Source organism: Nomascus leucogenys, chromosome 22a, assembly GCF_006542625.1.
Source record: "Nomascus leucogenys isolate Asia chromosome 22a, Asia_NLE_v1, whole genome shotgun sequence".
Lineage (NCBI taxonomy): Eukaryota > Metazoa > Chordata > Mammalia > Primates > Hylobatidae > Nomascus > Nomascus leucogenys.
In genome coordinates this window covers 136316764-136340555 of record NC_044402.1, presented here as the reverse complement: position 1 = coordinate 136340555, position 23792 = coordinate 136316764, and the positions used below count along the sequence as shown (strand labels likewise).

The window sequence follows — 23792 nt, the reverse complement described above, 5'->3', positions numbered from 1 at the left end:
GATTACAGGCATGAGCCACCACACCTGGCCCATAATTTTTAAAAAGATAAAGGGGTCCTGGGCCCAAAGTCTTGAGAACCACTAGTCTAGCTTCATGTCTGCAAAGCAGCCATTGGCTCCCTGCGTATGCTTTTATGTACACAGCCGGGGAGGAGCAAAGGGTTGGACTGTGGAAAGATATTGTAAATGTTTTCACATTTGTTTGTTCCTCCTTATCTTGGAGGAAAAGAATGACTCATTATTCCCTATTTTCACTGCACTTCATGAATATCCAGTATGAAAAGGAAGCAGTAATTTGTTAAGTTCTATTTTTAAAAAGCCTCACTTCTGGGCTCAAAAAAAAAAAAAGTATGTAAGAGAAGCCATTGTAAAGTTCACTACTATTCCCAAACTCCATTTAACATTATATTCAAAGGAAACTAATCATAAAGACATATATAGGACCACCCATTCAAAAAGATCAAGCAAACGTTCACGTCCCACATTTATGAATAATAAACAATGGCCTTGTACATAGTCACAGGTGCAGACCAAAGTCATGCTCCTAAAAATACTGTGAAAATATTGTAAAACTATGAAAAATCTTCTGGCCACATCCCTTCAGATCACAGAACTCAAGAAGACAATTTCTCTTCTCTCCAAAGGATCGCAGTCACAATAGCAAGGTAGGAGGCAGCTTCAAAGGGAAAAATCCCATAAGAAATAATTTTGTTTCCCAAGACAGCCAACAGCATTCCAGTGTTTCACTTTCAGAACTGCCTTCCTAAAGACTACTTGACCCATGCTTGTAAGTGCATGAGAGTGACCTGCAGCCATGGCAGGAAGAAGGCACCTGGCCAATCAGATGTGTAGCACGGACAGAGGCAAACGGCTCATGCTTATGGAATTCACTGGTCTTACCATGTTTCCCATCATTCTGAAGCAGCTGGATTGATAGAATGGTGGAATGGCCTTTTGAAGTCACAATTACAATGCCAACTAGGTGACAATACTTTGCAGGGCTGAGGCAAAGTTCTCCAGAAGGCCGTGTATGCTCTGAATCAGTGTCCAATATATGGTACTGTTTTTCCCATTGCCAGGATTCACGGGTCCAGGAATCAAGGGGCAGAAATGGAAGTGGCACCACTCACCATCACCCCTAGTGACCCAATAGCAAAATTTTTGCTTCCTGTTCTCACAACATTAAGTTCTGCTGGCCTAGGGGTCTTAATTCCAGAGGGAGAAATGCTGCCACCAGGAGACACAACAACAATTGCATTAAACTGGAAGGTTGTCACCGGGCCACTTTGGGCTCCTCCTACCGCTAAGCCAACAGGCTAAGAAGGAAGTTACAGTGTTGCCTGGAATGACTGACCCAGACTATCAAGATGAAATCAGTCTACTACTCCATCATGGAGGTAAGGAAGAGTATGTGTGGAATATTCTTGACTTAGTAAATGCTTTATTGGGTCTGGGTCATTACACTACACATGGTAAAAGAGAAGGTTGGTGAGGCCTCGTTGGGGACCAGTGGTGGCAGCTTCACATACAATGGAGAGTCCCTACATGACGGCAAAAGCAAACTTCTCCACTTCATGTGCTGTGGAGGCCATCGTCCAACATGTGTGGGCTCAAGTCCACCAGCCCAAAGGGATAAGTTATTCTACTACAAATCAAAAAGCAGAAAATTCCAAATCAAATGATGAATACACCTTTTACTTCTTGATTGTATCTGTCCTGACTGACCTACTATATTGAGGTTTTAAACTGCAGGAAAGATTTTTCTCATTCTAGGTTAAATTGAGTATTAACGCAGTTGTAACCCACGCCTGCTCAAACCTAGCCTGTACAATGCATGCCTCGGATGTGAAAAAAGCTGCTTGTCTCTACACAATCGCTGTAGGCCTTTCACTACAATGAACTTCAAGGAGCCAGCACCATTCCTTTGCTGTCCTAGTATTTTAATATTTGAATATGGCTTGAAACAACTGGATCAACAGTTAGATCCTAGAAATTTTGACTTATAAGGAAACGTTCACCACGGTGATACTGCCTGCCTGGGTCTCTTTAAAACTTCAGATTTCTTTGGATGAATTTGCTAAAATGTGCAGCGCTAAAACAAACAGTATTTTTTTTTTTTTTAAGACACAGTTTCGCTCTTGTTGCCCAGGCTGGAATGCAATGGCATGATCTCGGTTCACTGCAACCTCCACCTCCTGGGTTCAAGCAATTCTCCTGCCTCAGCCTCCCAAGTAGCTGGGATTACAGGCGCCTGCAACCATACTTGGCTAATTTTTGTATTTTTAGTAGAGACAGCGTTTCACCACGTTGGCTGGTCTCGAATGCCTGACCTCAAGTGATCCACCCGCCTCAGCCTCCCAAAGTGCTGGGATTACAAGTGTGAGCCACCACGCCCGGCCAAACAGTAGAGTTTTAAGACAGCACAGCATATATATCTGTCCTCTGAGGTGAATATCGATTGCTACATCGTGTCTTCTGCCATGAGACCTAAGGTAACACGGAGAAACTCCCACTTCAGTTTTTCCCCAGGACAAATGGTCAGTACTTCTAATTTTTAAACTTTCCACCTAGGCCTATTTAGAAGTCTCCTATACATATTTTTCCCATGCATTGTTTTTACAGGAATTACTCTGTTTTCCTAAACATAATGCCTGCCAAGGGAGTTCACAGCACCTTGTATTAGATTCCATTCAAATGAATCAGATAATTCACTGATAACCACACTTTTCTGATTTCCTAAAGAAGTCTTCGGAAGACAAAAGTCGACTTTCTCTTGGTCAGGGAATAAGCCTCGAAATCAGGGCGCCTCCACTCTCCTCCGAGTTGCACACTGGGGGCCTGTCATTCAGTCACTCAGGGTCCCCATGTCCACATCTTTACAAACAGTTCCTGCTTCATGATACCGTAGTGAGGGTTCACTGAGATAATACTGAGGTGCTTAACAGAGCGCCAAAGCCCTCAATAAATGTTAGCTCTTACCACTCTTGTCCAATAAAAATACTGAAATATTTTCCCTCTGACTTTATGTGGCAATTTCTTGAGCTAAAGGTGTTGTTCCCACTTGAGGTAGCAATTCTGACATGATAAGTCATTAGGGTTGACCTGCAAAGCCATTTTTCACTTTGCAGCACAGGGGGGGAAAACACAAAAAACCTGTCCTCTGCAAAGGCATGACATTTTCTGCTTTTTCTTCTTTCTCTTCCCCCACCTTTTTTTATTTATTTTTTTTTTTTAAGTGGGGGAGGCATGTATATGGTAGTCAGACATTTTTATTGCAAAATGCCGTCTGGAAAAGATGCAAAACAAAATTGCTAAAATGCAAGGGGAAAAAAAGAAGGGGGAAAACAAAAGGCCCCGTTCCCTTTGCTTATTGAGTTCAAAGGCATAACATGTAGCACCCTGCAGCAAATGGGAAGCTACACTAATTTTAAAGCCATAAAACGCTATCAAGTGCCCTGCGGGGCAGGACTACTCTGAAGCTAGTGGCACCTAAATAAGACATGGTTCATTTACTTCGCAGCTTAGCCTAATGTAATCATCAGCGGATTTTTAGCCTAGAGTTGTAACAGGCAAATAGCCGATGCGGCAGAGGCGGCCCTCCCAGCCATCGAGGGGGCTGCAGCTAGATTGCTGTTGATTAGAAAATTTTTCAGTTTTGACAAGCACTTAATGAACATAAATCGCACCTTGATTGGTTTGCATTTGGGGCCACAGGCACACCTGAGAAGAAACAGGCCTCTCCAGCCCCACCCCTCCCTGCCTTCCAAGACCTCGGCAACAAGCCCGCAATCAGGTTATGAGCCAAAGAAGAAAATATTTATAAAATATAATAATGAAATTCACTTTCTTAGTAGAAGTAAAAGAATATTCCTCAGGACCCCCCACAGTCATCCTCTCCTACTGAGTCCTCGGCTGTGACTTACTGTTGCTGAGGAAACCAGAGGGATTTGATTTATTTACCTTGTGTAAGAATTTTTGGCCTCAATGAGTAACACTAAAAGGCCAAAAATGGAAAACAAAATGTTATCAACTGGGTACAAAGGACGGCCAGAGATGATCTGACATATCACGCTGCGTACTGGTAAGACGATGTTCCTTGGATTCCACTGGAAGCTTAGAGACTCAAACCCTCCAGCCACATTGTTAAATCTGCTATTTATAGAAACACACATATGCTCTATTTTTTCATTTTATCTAGAAATGCAAGAAGGCAGAATTTTTCAATGTTGAAAATAGGTAGGATCTACGCTATTTAGTGGTTTAGTTTTTAGAAACATGAGGACTTTGTCAGGCGCAGTAGTTCACGCCTATAATCCCAGCAGGTTGGGAGGCCAAGGTGGGTGGATCAGTTGAGGTCTGGAATTCGAGACCAGCCTGGCCAACCTGGCGAAACCCTGTCCCTACCAAAAATACAAAAAATTAGCCGGGCATGGTGGAATTGCTTGAACCCTAGAGGCGGAGGTTGCAGTGAGCTGAGATCACGCCACAGCACTCCAGCCTGGGCAACAGAGCAAGACTTTGCCTCCAAAAAACAAATAAAACCAAATTAAAAAAAAAGAAAAAAAAAAAGAAATATGAGGACTTTATTTTGTTCAGTCTCACCCTACTTCCATTCACTGTGTGTCAACAACATCAATAATGAAATGTCGTGAGGACAGCTTTCGGCCCTTTTTAAATCCCAAACATTTCCAAACCCTGCGGGTATATAAAAATAAAGAATTACTTAGACAGAAATAGACTTTGATAAAGAATCCTTTTTTGTGTTTGTGTAACAGCAGTGAGTTTTTTAGTAGGCTCCGTTTCCAACAAAAGTTGTCAATATGCCCTGAAAATATTTCTACTTTTATGGAGGTCTAATTCCTTGGCTTTGGAACTGTTGATACATGGGAGAAACAACTGATCACATTCTTTCAAACAGGTCACATGAATGACAAAGTTCTTTCCCAGGTCACCCAGGTGCTTGGCAAACTCCAGGAGGGCCCATGTAACCATGTCATTGCTGGGTGGTTTTCTTATCACATGGCTTCCAGACCACCATGCAGGTTATGAATCCTGCACAGTTCACTGTGGTCAGGACTGGGCCCAGCAAATGTCCCACGACCAGAGTGCTGGTAAGGTTGGGCAGGTTTAACATTCAGCCATACTCTGTAGCTTTCCCATGTTACAGTTTTTACATTTAAAACCCGAGCTCTGAAGAGTTGTCTGTATGCTCACATTCCTAGCAGCATTGTTCACAATGGCCAAGACGTGAAAGCAAGTGTCCATCCATGGACAAACAAAATGTGTTGTGTACGTATGACGGAATATTACTCAGCCTCAAACAGGAAGGAAATTCTGACACACACTACAACTGGAAGAATCTTGAGGACATAATGTTAAATGCAACAAGCCAGTCATAAAAAGACAAACAGCATTATGACTTCATTTATATGAGGTTCCTAGAGCAGACAAATTCATAGAGACAGAAACTGGAATGCTGGTTGCCAGGGAAGGGGAGGGGGGATGGGAATTTGTGTTTATGGGTACAGAGTTTGTTTTGCAAGACAAAAAAAGTTCTGGAGGTTGATTGTTCAACGATGTGAACATACATGATACTATTGAACTGTATACTTGAAATGGTTAAGATGGCAAATGTTCTATGTATTTTACAATTAAAATGAAAACAAACGAACAAACAAACAAAATCCTGAAGCTTTTCTCCTATCAAGATCCTTCTTTAAGTTGCAGCAAATGGAGCCAGAATATGGCTGAGACATATTTCTGCTTCCTAAAAGTGTCGCGTGGTGGATTCCTTCCATGAGGTTTCAGGAACTCTAGTCCTACATATTTAAGGAAAGGTTATGCATATGGGCTAATTGTACCTCTATCTATCCGTCCAACCAACCATCCATCCATCCATCCATCCATCCATCCATCCATCCATCCATCCACCCACCCACCCATCCACTCATCCACCCATCCATCCATCCATCCATCCATCCACCCACCCACCCATCCATCCATCCATCCATCCATCCATCCATCCATCCATCCATCCAACAAGCCAGTGTTCCAGATGTTAAAGATACATTGGTGACATATACATCCTTGCCTCAAGGAGCTTCCAGTCTTGTGGGAGAATCAGAGAGATGGCCCAATAGAGTAACGTGAGAACACACACAGCATGGGTGCCCAAATAGGCCGAGTGTGGGGAAACTCCCAAGAGGAGGTAGCATTTAAGCCAGGATTGGAAAGAGGAGTTAGTGAGGCAAAGAGATGGGGCAGAAAAGAACATTCTCAACAGAGGCAATTGCATTTGTGAAGACCCGGAGGCCAGAGAACATGGCAAGTATGAGAAACTAAAAGAAAGCAAAGACAGCGATAGAGCAGGAAAGGGGTGAGAGGCCTGTCTGAGGAGGCAAGCTGGGGCAAGAGCAGGAGCACGGACGTCATCCAAGGGGGAGGGGGATCTTCTCCATCATCGAAATACATAAAAGAACTCAAGGGAGGGAAATAAACAAAAATATGATGAGAATGACAAGGTGAAAGTTAAAAGCAGCTTAGGAGTAATTGCTATTCTTCGTACAGCCAACAGGTTTTGGAAAGCTTGATGAGCAGGCCACTGCGCTAGTTGAACCGAGTGAAAATGCAGGCCTGCACACTCAGAGGAGTATGGTCTAAGATCATCTCTGTGTGACTTCTGGCGTCATGCGGGATGAATTCCCAGGAGGAAGGGAAAATGGAGGCCGAGGCTGTGGGTGAAGGAGGAAGAGCTAGAAAGCAAATCACTGCATAATTGACCTTGAGAGGCTCAGTGATTCTCACACCGTGCCTGAGTCCCCGGACTCCACAAAGCCACGCTGGAACCAACGTGGAAGTGGGTGGGGCCAGTGGCTCACGCCTGTAATCCCAGCACTCTGGGAGGCCGAGGCGGGCGGATCACCAGGTCAGGAGATCGAGACCATCCTGGCTAACATGGTGAAACTCCGTCTCTACTAAAAATACAAAAAATTAGCTGGGCAAGGTGGCGGGCGCCTGTAGTCCCAGCTACTCAGGAGACTGAGGCAGGAGAATGGCGTGAACCCGGGAGGCGGAGCTTGCAGTGAGCCGAGATTGTGCCACTGCACTCCAGCCTGGGCGACAGAGCGAGACCCCGTCTCAAAAAAAAAAAAAAAAAAAAAAAAGACGGAAGTGGGTGGGGCAACAGCAGAACCGGAAACCACGACTGATTCCCAGCTCAGCATTTCTTTGACCTGCACACCAGAAGGATCAGCTAAGAGAGGAGCTGACTCACACTTTAGAATCAAGGAGGGAAGAAATCTGAAGATGGAAGGAGGTGATTGAGATTTGCAAGCCACAAGGTTCCAAACCTTTACTTCACAATCTACATAAAACAAGTTGAAATGAAGTTGTGCCCATAGCCGTGTGTGTGTGTGTATGTCTGTGTATATGTGCATGTGTGTGTATAAGTGTGTGTGTATGCACGTGTGTGTATGATGTACATATGGTCCTATGCATGTGTTCACAATACATTTTCACATCCATTTTCTGTTGGAAGCTGCTTCAAATCCTATCTTGGGAAGAGGCAGAGCTGCAGTATGACATGAAGCAGGCAATATCTACACATCAGGGTTCTTGGGGTGACATTCACACCACTGGCTTGAAGGGCCAGATATCCCTGTGAAAGCAATCCATGCAGAAAGCTGAACTGTGGCTGTTGCCAGGGAAGCAAAGAACATCACAGACTCAAGGATGTGAGTGTAAGCTCTGTTCAATGCGGGTTATCTCTTCAGTCCCAGGAACAGCCAACCGACTGGGGATTCTTCCTGCTTCCCCCGAGCTGACTCCTGCCAGTCTTACAAACTTGCAGGAATACCTGTTGCTGTTCATATTGTTTACAAAAGCATTCCCATTTGCCTAAAACAGGCAGCTCAGGCTAGAACAGCAATGTTGGTTTGTTGCCATAGTTCCAGATCTTTGTTCTTTACTATCTGTATAATCTCCTCATATACCTCTAAATGGATTGCTTTTGGATTCCAGTGATGCGTTTAGATTTTGCAGCATTTGTAATAATGCTGTTTGAGGGAGTGATTGTGTGTGTGTGTGTGTGTGTGTGTGTGTGTGTGTGTGTGTGTGTTCTCCCTCCAACCCTATGTCAGCTTAGGGAGGTCATGTTGTAAGACATGGTGAGTATTGTTAGTCTCAATCACACCACAATCTTTAGAGCAGAGCCAGGATTGTCAATGTTGAGGGCTGGAGTCCAGGCAGTTCAGGAGCAAAGATGCTGAAGGAGTCATACGATCGGAAGCTTTATTGTGGTGGCACTCAAGTCATTGTGACCGGTGCGTACTAAGCAATACCTATGTGCCACTCACATGACAGCCCCTGGGCAGACTGTGGGGAACACAGCCCTCCTCCTCAATGACATACGCTAGATGGGGCAGAAAAGGACATTCTCACCGGAGGCAATGACGTACACTAGATAGGGCCTGGGAATCAGGGAAGGCCATGAAGGCACATCTGCATGATGGACACGGTGCACCCTCATGATGGACAAGGCATACCTGCACCACAGACATGGTGCACCCTCGTGGACACGCCACACCCACGCCACAAACATGGCACACCCTTATGATGGACATGGTCACCCGCGCCACAGACACAGCGCTCCCTTATGATGGACATGGCACACCCACACCACAGACAAGCCACACCCACGCCACAGACATGGCGCTCTCTTATGATGGACACGGCACACCCCCACGCCACACCAGACACGGTGCTCCCTTATGATGGACACGGCACACCTGCCCACTGACACGCTACACCCACGCCAGACACGGCACACCCGGCCACAGACACACCACACCACGCCACAGACATGGCGCTCCCTTAAATGGACACGCCACACCCACGCCACAGAACAGCGCTCCCTTATGATGGACATGGCACACCCGCACCACAGACAAGCCACAGCCACGCCACAGACACGGCGCTCCCTTATGATGGACACGGTAACCGCACCACAGACATGCCACACCCATGCCACAGACACGCCACACCTGCCCACAGACACGGCGCTCCCTTATGATGGACATGGGCACACCTGCACCACAGACATGCACATCCTTATGATGGACACGCCACACCCACGCCACAGACACAGTGCTCCCTTATGATGGACACGGCACACCATGCCACAGACACGGCACACCCGTACCACAGACACAGCACATGAAAGGCCAAAGGACAGCTCCAGGCACCTTGGTTTATGACCAAGAAAGCAAGATGAAATAATTTTTGATCTTAAGATGAATCACGCCTTCTGCAGCAGTGTGCCACAGACTTGACATGTCTGACTACGCTCTTCTCAGTAAGAAAGGGAGGTCTGTCTTTTTGGTCACCCCAGCTTCAGATCTGAAAATCTGGCCTTCACATTTGTCAGTCCAGTAGCCTGCACAAGAGTTATTCTGACTGTTTCAATGTTCTGGGAAAACCAGTGAAAAGCTTCTCTGAGTATAAATGAATATTCACCACCTCAAGAAGTTTGAGGTCCACCCTAGCAGACATGCGAAGGTGGGTGAAGAGACGGATCACAGATTCTTAGTGAATTTTCAATCCTCAAGTAAAATGTTGCAGTCCTATGTGAGCAATTTGTGTATTTACAAAGGCAATTATAGGCACTGAGCACAGCCATGAGCTGCTGAACTGCTATTCGCATAGCACAGGTATCTTTTTTTTTTTTCTTGAATTATTTCTTTTGAGGAAAATACCTACTTAGGAATCATCACAGATCTTTTTGTTGTCTTTACATCAGTAAAGAAGTGGGTCTTCTGTCTGATTTTGAAACTAGAAACTTTCTGAAATCTGCATTCTGATGATAATTTTAGAGAGTGCAGGTTTGGCTGCCCTGGCTTTGAAAGAACAAAACCAAACCTCGACAACACACAGAATCAAGGGGTTTGTGTGTTGCAGGAGAGTCCAAGCCACTCAGTTAGAAATTAACCTGCCTAGTAATGAAAAGAAGGAAAGCTCTTTAACAATTTTAAAGGAGGAAAATTTAAGAAGGAAAATTCCAGTATTGCAGGTCAGGGAGAAATGACAGAGCCACAGCTGTTTTAATCTGGGCACATGCAGAATGGAAAGGAATCTAAGAAGGAGATTTTCTTTTCTTTTTTTTTTTTTTTTTTGAGATGGGAGTCTCACTCTGTTGCCGAGGCTGGAGTGCAGTGGCACCATGTTGGCTCACTGCAACCTCCGTCTCCTAGGTTCAAGCAATTCTCTTGCCTCAGCCTCCCAAGTAGCTGGGATTACAGGCACCCACCACCACATGCAGCTAGTTTTTATATTTTTAGTAGAGATGGGGTTTCACCATATTGGCCGGGCTGGTCTCGAACTCCTGACCTCACGTGATCCATCCACCTCCCAAAGTGCTGGGATTACAGGTGTGAGCCACCAGGCCCGGCCAGGAGGAGGTTTTTTAAAAGTCTGAGCAGTTCATGCACATCCGCCAGGTATGGCCCGGAGGGGAGGAGTTTCACAGCTGCCAAACGACCTCCAGAGGAAGCCCAGAGAGCCAGGACCGGAACGCAGGTGAGCTTTCCTGGACAGGGGCACCGTGAAGTCCTTGGCTTGACCGTGAGGCCACTGAGCTCGTCCTTCCAGGTCGACTTAGGAATCCCACTGCACATATCTTTGTCAGCAGGAATTGCAGCCGTGCACTCAACGGCCGTGCTTTCGACATGGAAGATGAATAGGTGGCCACGCTGAACTGTGAAGCCCTGAGGTCCAAGTTCTTTCTCATTATGCCTCCATTTTTCTATCAAGGTGCTCCCTAAGGCTCACATTTAAGTCCACAGAAAGGGACTCTCAGGATCTCAGAAGAGGCTGCCCTCGATCCACCTCAACTGTGATCCAGCAAAGTGTCTGAAAACCATGAGACACTCATATATATTTCCCCCAAGAAAGTTAAGCAGTTAGGGCTTTTGAAAGGTCTTGGAGACATACAATTTTTCAAAGACACAAAAATGTAGACCGTGGGGCAGCAGCAGCAGCCAGCGTGCTTGCTTTGACCGTGTCAGTCTCATTTAAATGTTTGGGGTTATCATTGCAAAATGCCAGGTGGAGATAAAGGAGCTGTTAGGGTGGTCAGTCCTGTAGCAAGTGTGACCAGGTCCCAGATTGCCTGGGACTTCCCTGATGTTAGCTATGAAAGTCCTGCACCCTGGGAACCCCTCAGTCCTGCAGAAAACCAGGGCAGTTGGCCACTCCATTAAGGCAGTTTCATTCATTATTTGGTTGAGCTTTCTATCTGTTATCTCAACTGGGTTTTGGTTTCATTTAATAATAGCAACTTGAAAAAGAAAGATGAATTAACTGAGGGTTTTTTTTTCTTGAGCCCCCGTTTTAGTCTTACACCCAGTAGCTTCAACTTCAGGACAGCGTTTTCCTTAGAAATCCAACTAACTCCATTAGCTTGAGTTTGCTAAGAGTTTTTGGTGAAAGTTTTAGAGCTCACACTCTTCAGAGTCTGAAGTGACCTAGAAGACAATGTCATCAAGCTTCCTACCCAGTGAAAGAATTCGTTCTCCACGTTTCTAAAACGGACACCTTCCAGCCAGTTTCCCAATGTCTACCTTCAAACGCACCCACTAGAATGGATGTTGCCTGAGCATCTGCAGCAGGGCACCTCTGCGTGATCGGAAAGCTGTGCAGGTACGCTCCAGCTCCTCGACAGGTTGGGCAGCCCCCGCCCACTGTCAACTGGTGGCTGAACATACTCTGTGAGGGAAGCAATGAGGTGGACGCTGTAGGTTCATTCACCCCTCCCCACTCTGGCGCTGTCCTTGTTATCCTGCCCCACTACTGGCCTTTAGGAATAACCACAGCTGGGCACAGTGGCTCACGCCTGTAATCCCAGCACTTTGGGGGGCTGAAGTGGGTGGATCACTTGAGGTCAGGAGTTTGAGACCAGCTTGGGCAACATGGTGAAACCCCATCTCTACTAAAACAAAAAATTAGCCAGGCATGGTGGTGCATGCCTGTAATCCCAGCTACTTGGGAGGCTGAGGCAGGAGAATCACTTGAACCCAGAGGCTGCAGTGAGCTGAGTTCGTGCCACTGCACTCCAGCCTGGGGGACAGAGTAAGACTCTGTCTGAAAAAAAAAAAAGGGAATAACTACAGTGGAAATCTACCATCACTTCCTCCTGTGCCCATACCTCCTTCCCTCAACCTACACAGCATGGAAGTGCAGGGACCCCATCATCCTGAGGCAGCCAGTGCTAACACCTCCTAAGCCTTTGGGGAAGAGCTGAAGGAGGCTGGGAGATGGGCTGTGGGTGATGGCTGGGGTCAAGACTTCACAGAACCCATGCTGAGCGGATCTGGGATCTGGAGGTATCACTGGCATAAACTTTCAGGGAGCTTTCTTAGTCTGAGTTGGCTCAATGTTTTGCTTCTTTCCCCCTCTGATTTCCAGGGAAATTATCACATCCTATGACCTGGCTATTCCATAAGCAATTCTATTCCACTCCTTAGAAACAGAGGTTCTCTCCTAAGCAAAAGGTTTGAGGTTTTCAACAACAGGAAACAGACCTGGGGAAAAAGGTTTCCCTCCACATCTTCCATCTGTGGTATAGGAATGGTACATAGATTTAGCTTATGTCCTAAGTAAAGGACAGAGTGAGGTTGAGCTGCGTGTCAAAGGAACTAGGGATTGCTGGTCTCCTAACAATCTTTGTAACGACTGAGCTTGGGGCTCAGGGCAAAAAAAAAAAAAAAAAAAAAAGAGAAAGACACTTTTGGGGGATGATGAGAAAGGAAAAAGAAATCCAAAGCAATTAAGTGGGAAGGAAAGTGACATCCCAGGGCCACCGCCCAGCTGAAGTCCCTTGTCATGACCTTCTGCAAGTAGAAAGCTGCCCCAGTTCTGAGGGAGACACACCGTCCCTGGGGCTCAGTATTTGTGAGGTTCCCAGGCAGCCGACCCATTCTAGGTACATTTTCAGCCTCACGCCAGCCCCACCGTGTCCTGCAATGTCAGGTGCCCCAAGTTTCATGACTGGCTTTGTTCTGAAGCCACAGTTTCAAAGAGCAGGTCCATCCTGCTGGATTCCATGAGCTCAGTGCACAGCACGGCCACATACCGACTGGCCAAGAGCTGGGTTTATTTTCGAACACACAGATGTGTGGAAAACATCTGTCTGGGACTGATACTTGAAGTTCGTGTCCAAAGGTGATCGATCTTTCACACAAACACTTTTGTGGACACTTGTGCAATATGCAAACCGTGTTCAGATACCTCAGGAATCAAACTGACCTCTTTAGGGAGATCTTTTTCTAAGGGCATCTGATGAAGACATTGAAAAACCCTCACCCAGAGTTTTTAGCAAGGTTAGGAAATGGTCAGTCTCCTGCTTCCACAGCATGTGATGGAACTGAAAGCCAGAGCTCCCCACTGCTGGGGTGTCTTTCCCAAAGGTATGAGGATGTTGGCACTGCTGGGAGCATGCAGGAGCTGAGGCGGCCACAGGGAAGGCTGGGGCAGTGGGTGGCCTCTCCACCTGACAGCACCAAATGCTGTACCTGCCTCTATCAACTCTTTTTTTTTTTAAAGACAGGGTCTTGCATAGTCGCCCAAGCTGGAGTGCAGTGGCACGATCATAGCTCACCGTGAAGCCCTGACCTCCTGGCTCAAGTGATCCTCCTGCCTCAGCCTCCTGAGTAGCTAGGACCACAGGTGTGCTTCACCACGCCTGGCTCATTTTTTTATTTGTTGTAGAGACGGGGTCTCTCCATGTTGCCCAGGCTGGTCTATCAACTCGGCCCTTGCTTGCCTGTCTTGTCTAGGGAGGACTGGTTGGGGAGCTCACTTGGGAATTTAATTTGGTTGACTAATGCAGGAGCTGTGTGGAGCAGCCCGAGGAGGGGAGTCGAGCCTTCCAGACTCTCCTATCCCACACAGGCAATCCTCTGACATCGGCCACTATCCCTGAGCATTCCTGTGTCACAGAGGGAGAAGGACAAGGGTGGTAAAGACCCTCGATTCCACCTTCTGGGTTTGATCCTAAAGAACAAATAATCTTGAGATCCTCTTGAACTACCCCCTCCCCCACCCCCTGCCCATAACCACATTGGCCTATTCCGTTTACACTTGACTCAGTTGTTTATTCTTGCTCCAATATTCCTTGTGTGCAAGACCCTGTCCCCAGCTCCCTGAATTTAACATGATAAGCAAATGGAAGGAGGCTGCTGGTGGCACCAGCAGGGTCCAGCCTCACGGAGATTGTGAGCGGCACACACGTGGACAGAAAATAGATGTCTGTGCCGGAAGGGAGAGGGCCTCACCACCATGGGCAAGCGTTGGCATTGATGGGCTGCTGCACAGCCCTACCTCATCTGTCTGAATCTTCCACGTTTAATACAACTGCAAGCCTGGCGCTCTCAAGTCAGCACCCCATAATAGAAGTATTAGCTGATTAGAATCCCATCTCCCCAAAAGCATGCTAGTTTCCTTTTTAATCCACTAATTACCTGGGCTTCTTAGGTTAGTGGTATACACCAGGAGCTGGTACAGCAACCTCACTATTGATACCCGCTTACATCTTTGTAGAAAACTCTAAAAATATCTGATGGTTTGGCCGGGATTTTTTTCCTGGGCTCTGTGGAAAAGAACGGGCTATAGGCTATGCTATATGAGATCAATGCAGGCCCCTGCTCCGGGGGCTCTTGCGTTGGAACCTGGGCTCCATCTGCCTTTGAGAGAAAAGGTGGATGAGAATAGTGTTCTCAGAAACCAGATAACATTTTCCTGTAGTGTAAAAGAGGGAGTTATTCTGGTCTGCTGACAGGTTAACATCTACTTTTAATGACTTGATATAGGTCTACAGAGGCTGGACATGGGCCCGAATCCCAGAGGAGAGAAATGGAGGCAGGCTTCCATGTTCAGACAATAGGGTGTTAGCAGGGAGAGGCCCCACTTCATGCTGTGGTCAGTAATAGAATTAGGAGCAACAATAATGACTCTGAAACCCAAACACCACCAATCCCAGCAGCTTTCCCGACAGTTGACCACTTATGCCACCACTGCACGTGGCCAATGACTCTCAGTGGTCCTTCTGCCGTAATACATCCTGGAGATAACCAAGGATGTGGGTGTCACAGCGTGGTCCGTGTTTAACTGAGATCATCTGGTTCTACGATCTTTTGAAATTTTCCAGACTGAGATAACTGGGTCACTCTCACAGTGAAGAATTTTGGGACCTGAACTAGCAACACATTTGCACATTCTCAAGTTTCTTACGAAGGAAAATCTGGATTCAGCTCGTGGGTGTCCCGTTGAATGCCTCTTCCCATTTTGAACCAAGACCACCAGACTAACTCAGCTGGTGTGGGTCAGCACTTCCCCTAACAACTCACAACAGAACACACCTGTCAGAGAATACACCTGGAAGTCACTGCCTCTCCACACTTTTATCCAATGCTTGGCTGTGAAAATGAAACCCATGAAGGATTACATGGAAGGTCATGCCATCTCTTCAGGCTCCAGTGATTCAAATCCATTCCTGGATTAAGCCCCTCCCCTAGGGAACTACGTACTTTCATCAAAAGTTTCAGTTCCAAGGAGAATGGCATTAACAGGATTGCATTTGAAAATGACATTGGCTCTTGCTTGCTATACAGTTATACAACAAAGCCCCACTGCACCCCTCTTCTGTACTCCAGTAATATTCATGCATACTTACGAATGAAGGAGAAAGGATGGAATTGGCAAACACTGAGGGACATCACAAGAAAAAGCCTGTGGATAGGAGAATTTTTGAAGAACTGGTTGTGATTATATACTCAAGAGGTTGGATGAAAAGCAAACAGGCTTTAGGCCTCCTAAGGGAATCTTCTGATACATATCGTTGTTACCGTATCTGCCCCTTGGCAAGAAGAAGCAAACATCCCTTCGACTGAGCCTGGGCTCAGCAGTGAGCATATGTTGACTGGAAATGTATCATCCATCAGCTCTCACTTTTTACTGGTCAGTGAGTCTTACCAGGAATGATATTTTGATTGCACTTCTTTAACTTACATAAAGCAACTGGTTCAATAGTTAGACCTCTGCTCTCTGACAGGGTCCATAGGAGGAGCTAAGCCAGCAACAGGGCAGCCCGGCCACTGCTGATGGAGCAACTTTGCAGAGAGAACCCAGGGAAGACCTGGTGCCACGCTGTTGTTCTGATGGATGGAAGCTGCGTGTGCAGAGGGCTGCAGAACTGGAGACCTAGATGGGGCAGTCCTGGAGAGATGCCAACCTGGTCCCAGGTGGGGATCATGGAATGGGTATTACATCTCTCCGATTTGAAGGCCCCCTGGAGAACCCGTCTGACTATATTCCAAAACTAAACTAGCAGGACACTGAACACAAAGGAATTTCCTTACTACAATAAAGAACATCTATGTAAGAATCTATCTGTATCTACATCTCGAACCCCACTGAATAGTAACGCATGGGAGGTGCTCTCAGTAACAACAGAAACCAGTGAGAGATGCCGATGGAAGACCTGCTTTGCTGCGTGGTTCTGAAAGGTGTAGCTACTGCTAAAAGACAAGGAGACAAGGGCAACTCACGCCAGCAAGTGAACTCGGCATCAAGGTTACCACGTCCTACCTATTATATTAGGAAAAGCTCTTCTTTCTGAAGGTAAATGTTCTTGAGAGGGCAGAGAAAAGGCTTTCTTATATACTGCCAGATGAGATAAGTTGATACAACCTTTCTGGGAATCTGACAAGATACAGCAAAAACCATGAAAGCACACACAACTCTTCAACGCAGGAAGCCGACTGCCAGGAATGTATCCTAGGCAAACGCACAAGGGGACAGAGAGAGAAACAAAGGAACGTTGATTAGAGTTCTTTATGACAGTGAAAAAACTGAAAGTAAATTTATTTGCCAAAGTTCATTTTTCAGATATCGTGGGATCAAGGAAGGCACAACCGCACAGTGGAATATTATATAATCATTAAAAATGGTGGTGTACAAGTATATTTCTTGACATGAAAATATCTACCATGAGTGAGGAAGGCAGGCTGTGGGCAGTGTATACACAGTGACCATGTGCTTGTGGAAGGAAAAGAGGAATATACATAGAAATAGCCAGGAGTATGCACCCTAAAATGTGAAGTCAGGTTCCCTAGGTGATATTTTAGGAATGATATTAATTTTCTTCAATATGCTATTTCTAACTTCTCATCAATAACTGTGCCATTTTACAAAGCATTTCGAAATTTTAAAAATTAATAGCTTGGCTGGGTGTCATAGCTCATGACTGTAATCCTGGCACATTGGGAAGGCGAGGTTAGGCAGATTGCTTGAGGCCAGGAATTCAAAACTAGCCTGGGCGACATAGGGAGACCCAATCTCCACCAAAAAATACAAAAAATGCTGCTGCTGCTGCTACTGTGGCTATTACTACTAGCCTGACACAGTGATATAAAGTTGCCCTTTGTATCTGTGGATTCTGAATGTGCAGATTCAATCAACTATGGATTAAAAATATTCAAAAGAAGGCCAGGCGCGGTGGCTCATACCTGTAATCCCAGCATTTTGGGAGACTGAGGCAGGCGGATTTCTTGAGGTCAGGAGTTCGAGACCAGCCTGGCCAACATGGTGAAACCACGTCTCTACTAAAAATACAAAAAAATTTAGCTGGGCGTGGTGGCAGGCACCTGTAATTCCAGCTATTCGGGAGGCCAAGGCAGGAGAATTGCCTGAACCCAGTAGGCAGAGGTTGCAGTGAGACAGGATTACACCGCTGCACTCCAGCCTGGGAGACAGAGCGAGACTCCTCTCAAAAAAACAAAAAAACAAAAACAAACAAACAAACAAAAAAAACAAAAAACAGTGAAAAATAATACAACAGTGAAAAATTATACAAATAAAAAACAACAGTATAGCAACTATTTACAGAGAATTTACATTCTATTACATATCATAAGTAATCTAGAGATGACTTAAAAGTATAGAGGACGATACGCTCAGGTTATATGCAGATACTATGCCATTTAATATAAGGGACTCCACCACCATGGATTTTGGTATCCAAGGCGGATCCCAGAATCCATCCCCGATAGATACTAAGGGACAATGGAATAGAAGGACTGATTTCCACCATATATTCTAATCTACAGGTTTCTCTGCATTAAGTAAGAGTTATGGAATGTGTTGCTATGAAACTAGAACACCCCAACTTTAAATTTTATCAAGGGTAGAATGTCTGCATTTTTTATATTTTATCAATGGGTAGAATGTCTGCATTTCTTCCCCAAGAATAAAGTTAATTTTGTTTATAAATCTATCTTATATACCACGGATATAACAAACTTACATATAACACAAACTTACATATAACACAAAGAGGAAAGTGTCTTTTGCCTAATGAACTGGAATGTGTTATCTGAAAATAAAAAGCTGAGTCATGAATTGCATTTGACTTCTGATTTTTGTTCACAGCTTTTCAAAGCTAAATCCTGGGTCCAAATGTAATTGTTTCCTTCATTCTCGATTTTCAGATAGATCACTCTTCTCTCCTTTCTCTTTTCCTCTTGCCCCTGTCTTTTTACTCTCATCTAAAATTTTACTTCATCTGTGCCTTTTATTGTAATTCTTTGTAGAACTGGAAAGCCACAGATTGACTGGTAGGGAGGGGAAGAGAGAGAAAGACATATGGTCTAGTGGAGTGTGAGGGACAGTGTTATTTATCTCACAGTTGAGCAGGAGACCAAATACGACTTTCACTTCAAACAGAGACAAGAGGCTGGGCTGCTGGTAGGTTCCCCTTTCCCACAGTGTTTAGTTGAGGTCTGCAGCTGTTAATTGCTCCGAGGGGGCTATACTCACATGTAAACTGGGATGATAGGTCAGCACGCCATTGTCACACAGGGTGACATATTTCTTTTTCCACTCTTTATTCAACGATTTGCCACTTCGCTTCAACAGCATGCCCTACAAGGGAAAAAGAGTCAAATAGAAAGTCTAACGTAAATAAAAAAAAAGAAAAGGCAGGTACACAGGCAACATATACATTCAAAACACTCCTGTGTGTGTGCAGAACTTCACTCTGTGATACTGGAGAATGCTAAAAGATGTGCCATTAGTTCAACAAATACGACACAAACACATTGGGACGTGCTACACTAGATCTTTTGGATAATTAACTGCTAAACACACAGGAAACACCTAAAGGTATAAATGTTTTAAAGAAAGAAACCTCAGGCTGGGCACCGTGTAAGGATCGTTTGAGCCCAGGAGTTCGAGACCAGCCTGGGCAAGATGCTGACACACCCATCTCTGAAAATAAATAAATAAATAAATAAATAAAATTAGCTGGGCATGGTGGTGTGCTTCTGTAATCCCAGTTACTTGGGGGCTGAGGTGGGAGGATCCCTTGAGTCCAGGAGGTTGAGGTGGCAGTGAGCTATGATTGTACCACCACACTCCAGCCTGGGTGACAAAGTGAGTGAAAGAAAGTGAGAGGAGAGAGGAGAGACAAAGAGAAAAAGAAAGAACAAACGAAAAAAACTGAATTAACCGGGCCGGGCATGGTGGCTCACGCCTGTAATCCCAGCACTTTGGGAGGCCGAGGCGGGCAGATCACCTGAGGTCAGGAGTTTGAGACCAGCCTGGCCAACCATGGCCAATATTGGTGAAACCCTGTCTCTACTAAAAATATAAAAATTAGCTGGGCGCAGTGGTGGGCACCTATAATCCCAGCTACTCGGGGAGGCTGAGGCAGGGGAATTGCTTGAACCCAGGAGGCAGAGGTTGCAGTGAGCCGAGATCCCGCCACTGCACCTACAGCCTGGGCTCTGGCAGGAGACACCGCCAAAAAAAACCCAAAAAAACAAAAAGAACAAAAAAAAAAACAACAAAAAAAACCAAACAAACCAGCGGGCTCGGAGTGGGATGGCACCGATTGTTTTAGGAAAACGGCAGACAAACCAGACATGGGGGGAATCGCCAGCTTCGATAGGGCCAAGCTGAAGAAAACGGAGACGCAGGAGAAGAACACCCTGCCGACCAAAGAGACCACTGGGCAGAAGCGGAGTGGAATTTCCTAAAAGCCCGGAGGATTTCCTGCCCTCGTCATCCTCGAGACCCCAGTTGTGGTGTGAAGAAGAACGACCTGCAAGATGGACACGAGCCACAAGCTGCACTGTGAACCTGGGCATTCCGCGCCGATGCCACCGGCCTGTGGGTCTCTGAAGGACCACCCCCAATCGGACTGCCAAATTCTCCGGTTTGCCCCAGGACATTATAGAAAATTATTTCTATGAATAATGAAAATAAAACACACCTCGTAGCCAAAAAAAAAAAAAAAAAAACCCAAACACAAAAAAAACCCAACAAAACAAAACAAAAACCACAAAAAAAAAAACACCAGAAAAACCCAAACTGCATTAACTGTATTCTCACCTTATATTTGTAAAGAATTTTTTTTAGTTTCCTTCATTCCAGATTTTTTATTAAAACCAAAATTCCACTGGCAAATTTCAGTAACAGTATTTAATAGATGAATCCCATGTAATTTACTCTAATTCATTTTTAATGAAATCATATTAGGCCTCCTTGAAAACCACTCAGAATTTGAAACCAACACATTTTGGAAGTCACGTTCAATCCAGTCTTCTTAAATGGTCCTTGAGAATTTCTTCTTGTTATAACACCAATTCCCAGCAAGCCTTGCTCCACCTTTACAGGTTCCCCTTTGTTAAGGAAGCTGATGGCCAACACTGAGCTTGGGCAGGCCTAACACCTTGAGCTGGGGTTCTCTCCTTCTCAGCCTGGGCTCCATGCCTGTCCAGCTCAGTCCCTTTCAACGGCAGCATTGACATCGGGAGTCTCTGTCTCTGTCTTCCTCCCTTCTCATCTAACTCTGGTCCATGTCAACCAAGAAAAATGGAAGAATCTCTTTACTTCCTCTTCTCCTACCCTTTTATAAACTTATGTAACCTTAATATGACGGAGAAAGCATAAGACTCAGGCTAGTTAATTCACCTGGACTGAGGCAGAAGGAAAGTTATGAGTTTTGAAATATAAGAAGACACTTTGAGAAAGCCGAGATGCCCCAAGAACCACCTTCGGAACTTTTCCCAGCCTCCATCGACCTCCTAAATTCTGCTATCTTTCAAGAATCACAACATGAGAATGAATTATTATTATGGGATATAATTGAGTTCAAGTTCCAATTAATTACCAATACTGTGACAATACTGTTTTTTACTTACTAAATCACAACCAAGTTTCACAAACTTAATGAAGTATGAGCCAGCTGGGGGCTCCAATCACCATTAGACATTGCTGCTTAAGGGAAAATATTTGAGTTTGAAACGACTTTGGAAGATGATTTCTTTGCAAGTTCCTATTAACGGAAACGTGGCAAAATGTGGCATACCTTGATTTCTTGGAATCTAAATCATTATAAACCAAATATGGAACTGAGACCAATCAACCGAACCAAGCCCACAGGAAAATGCTACTAAGTTGCAAACCAAGACAATAAGGGCTTCCTTGCCTAGCAGGAATTAGAGGAGAGGGGCAGTCACCATTAGTGATGCAGTAATAAATAAGCAATTGCTTCAACTCATGAGAGACCCCTCTCCAGTGGGATTCCCATGGATTTTAAAACTTAGCATAACAAAGCCTCACTCAAGTTCTTTTTTTTTTTTGAGACGGAGTCTCGCTCTGTCACCCAGGCTGGAGTGCAGTGGTGCGATCTCAGCTCACTGCAAGCTCCGCCTCCCGGGTTCAAGTGATTCTCCCGCCTCAGCCTCCTGAGTAGCTGGGATTACAGGCACGTGCCACCACACTTGGCTAGTTTTTTTTTTTTTTTTTTTTTTTTTTGTATTTGTAGTAGAAACGGGGTTTCACCATGTCAGCCAGGCTGGTCTCGAACTCCTGACCTCAGGCGATCCACCCGCCTCGGCCTCCCAAAGTGCTGGGATTACAGTTGTGAGCCACCATGTCTGGCCCTCACTCAAGTTCTCCAGTGGGCTCCCATTTTTCTGTCATTCATTTCAGATGGAATTCCAACAATGCCAGGGCCACGGGTCTCTGGTGTCGCGAGGAGATTACAGATGCTCCAGGCTTCATTCAGGAAGCTTCATCCCTTCCCACTCAGACAAATGCTGGCCACGGCGCACAATCCCGGGGCTCCGTGTGGATGGACTTGTACCGCTCTTCTGGGTGGCATGTGGGGGGTACTTTCGTGAGCAAGTCATATCCTCAAAATTGTCCTGCCCCCAGTGAAGGCTACGAGGACTTATTTGTTAAGGAAAAAAAGGGGAAACAGTCTCATCGGGAGGCATGTGAAGACATCATTTCATAGCTTTCTGAGGAAATAAATTAGGCTGAATTAAAACTTTTTAAAAAAATAATAATAAAAAAAGGCTGGAATGCAGTGATGCTATCATAGCTCCTTGTGGCCTTGAACTCTTGGGCTCAAGTGATCCTCCCTTCTTCCTCCTGAGTAGCTTGGGACTACAGGCGTGCGCCATCCTGTTTGGCTAATTTTTTTATTTTTGCTTTTTATAGAGATAAGGTCTCGCTCTGTTGCCCAGGTTGGAGTGCAGTACTGATGCAATTACAGCTCACTGCAACCTTGAACTTTCCGGCTCAAGCAATCCTCCTGCCCCAGCCTCCTCCGAGTAGCTACACATATACGCCGCCACGTCTGTCTAATTTTTTATTTTATTTTTGGTAGAGACAGGGTCTCACCATCTTGCCCAGGCTGGTCTCGAACTCCTGGGCTCAAGCAATCCTCCCACCTTGGCTTCCCAAAAGTGCTGGGTAACAGGGGAGTGAGCCACCATGCCCCGCTTAGGTCTTCAGAAAGTGCTGGATGACAGGGAGTAAGCCACTGCACCTGGCCCAGGCTGATTTTCTTTTGATCCTAGGAAAACTCTTAATAAACTTAAGAGCTTATTAAATAAGTAAACTTAACTTAAACTCTCCGTCTTGCCAGGGAGGATAATCTTGGATTATAGGCACTATTCAAATGCTGCATAAGTCGGCAGGACTACGGAATACCCTGGCCTCTTAGGAGTCATATTTCTGTCTTCCAGCCTCGTCCCCAGTTGGGTTTATTATCTGACACCCCCAAGAATTGCTGTGGCGACCAAAAGCCACTTGGCTGCCCCGCTTGCCACGTCACAGCTGTGGTCCAGCTGGGCTGGGGCAGGTGCACTTTTCTTTCAGTGGCCAGAGCACTACCCCACGCTCAGCCTGGCTGTGCAGTCGTGTCCCCTGACTCCCCTGCTCCCCAAAGGAACAGGTCGGGGCAGCGAAGTTATGGAAGCCATGGCTCCCTGAAAGCCAGGACTCTGAGTTACACAGGGGAAGTGTCTTGTTAGCTAATGGAATGTGGCAGGGCCAGCCCTCCTGCCCTCTTCACTCCTGCCACGACACTGGGCTGCTGGGCCGCCAAAGTCTCCTGTTCCTACTGATGGGCAGTGACCTGCTCCCCACGCAGAACCTCTGGGTGTCCCAGCCACTGCCCAGCCCAACACTTTTGGTCTTGAATTTCAGCTCCCCCTTCCAAAGCACACACACCAAGGGGCGGCTGCTCAGGATCCCTCTGGCAGGCACCTTTGTTACCTGAGTCCCTTGTAGGGAGAGAAGTGAGACTTCATGACAACTCGCATTTGATCTTCCCGCTGCACCCCACAGTTTAGAGGGTATCCCCAATTCCCAAGACATTCTGATTCAGTCAAGGAACATGAGCGGACAGGGGCTCCGCTTCACTCCCAAATTCCCACTAAAATATA

The 23792-nt window shown here is 45.8% G+C and overlaps 1 protein-coding gene and 1 pseudogene across 11 annotated transcripts in view; one reads left to right on the top strand and one right to left on the bottom strand.

The window, feature by feature from the left end:
- The window catches only part of AGAP1 (ArfGAP with GTPase domain, ankyrin repeat and PH domain 1), a 644171-nt gene that overhangs the window by 231199 nt on the left and 389180 nt on the right, over window positions 1–23792 (bottom strand). For all 10 annotated transcript variants that reach the window (XM_030802725.1, XM_012501083.2, XM_030802726.1 and 7 more), the window contains one exon: window positions 18868–18972. In XM_030802725.1, coding sequence (XP_030658585.1) covers window positions 18868–18972 — 105 coding nt within the window. The remainder of the gene's footprint in view (window positions 1–18867; window positions 18973–23792) is intronic.
- LOC115832341 lies at window positions 19910–20087 on the top strand (annotated as a pseudogene). Its single transcript, XR_004027794.1, has one exon. The product of XR_004027794.1 is annotated as a thymosin beta-10 pseudogene (transcript).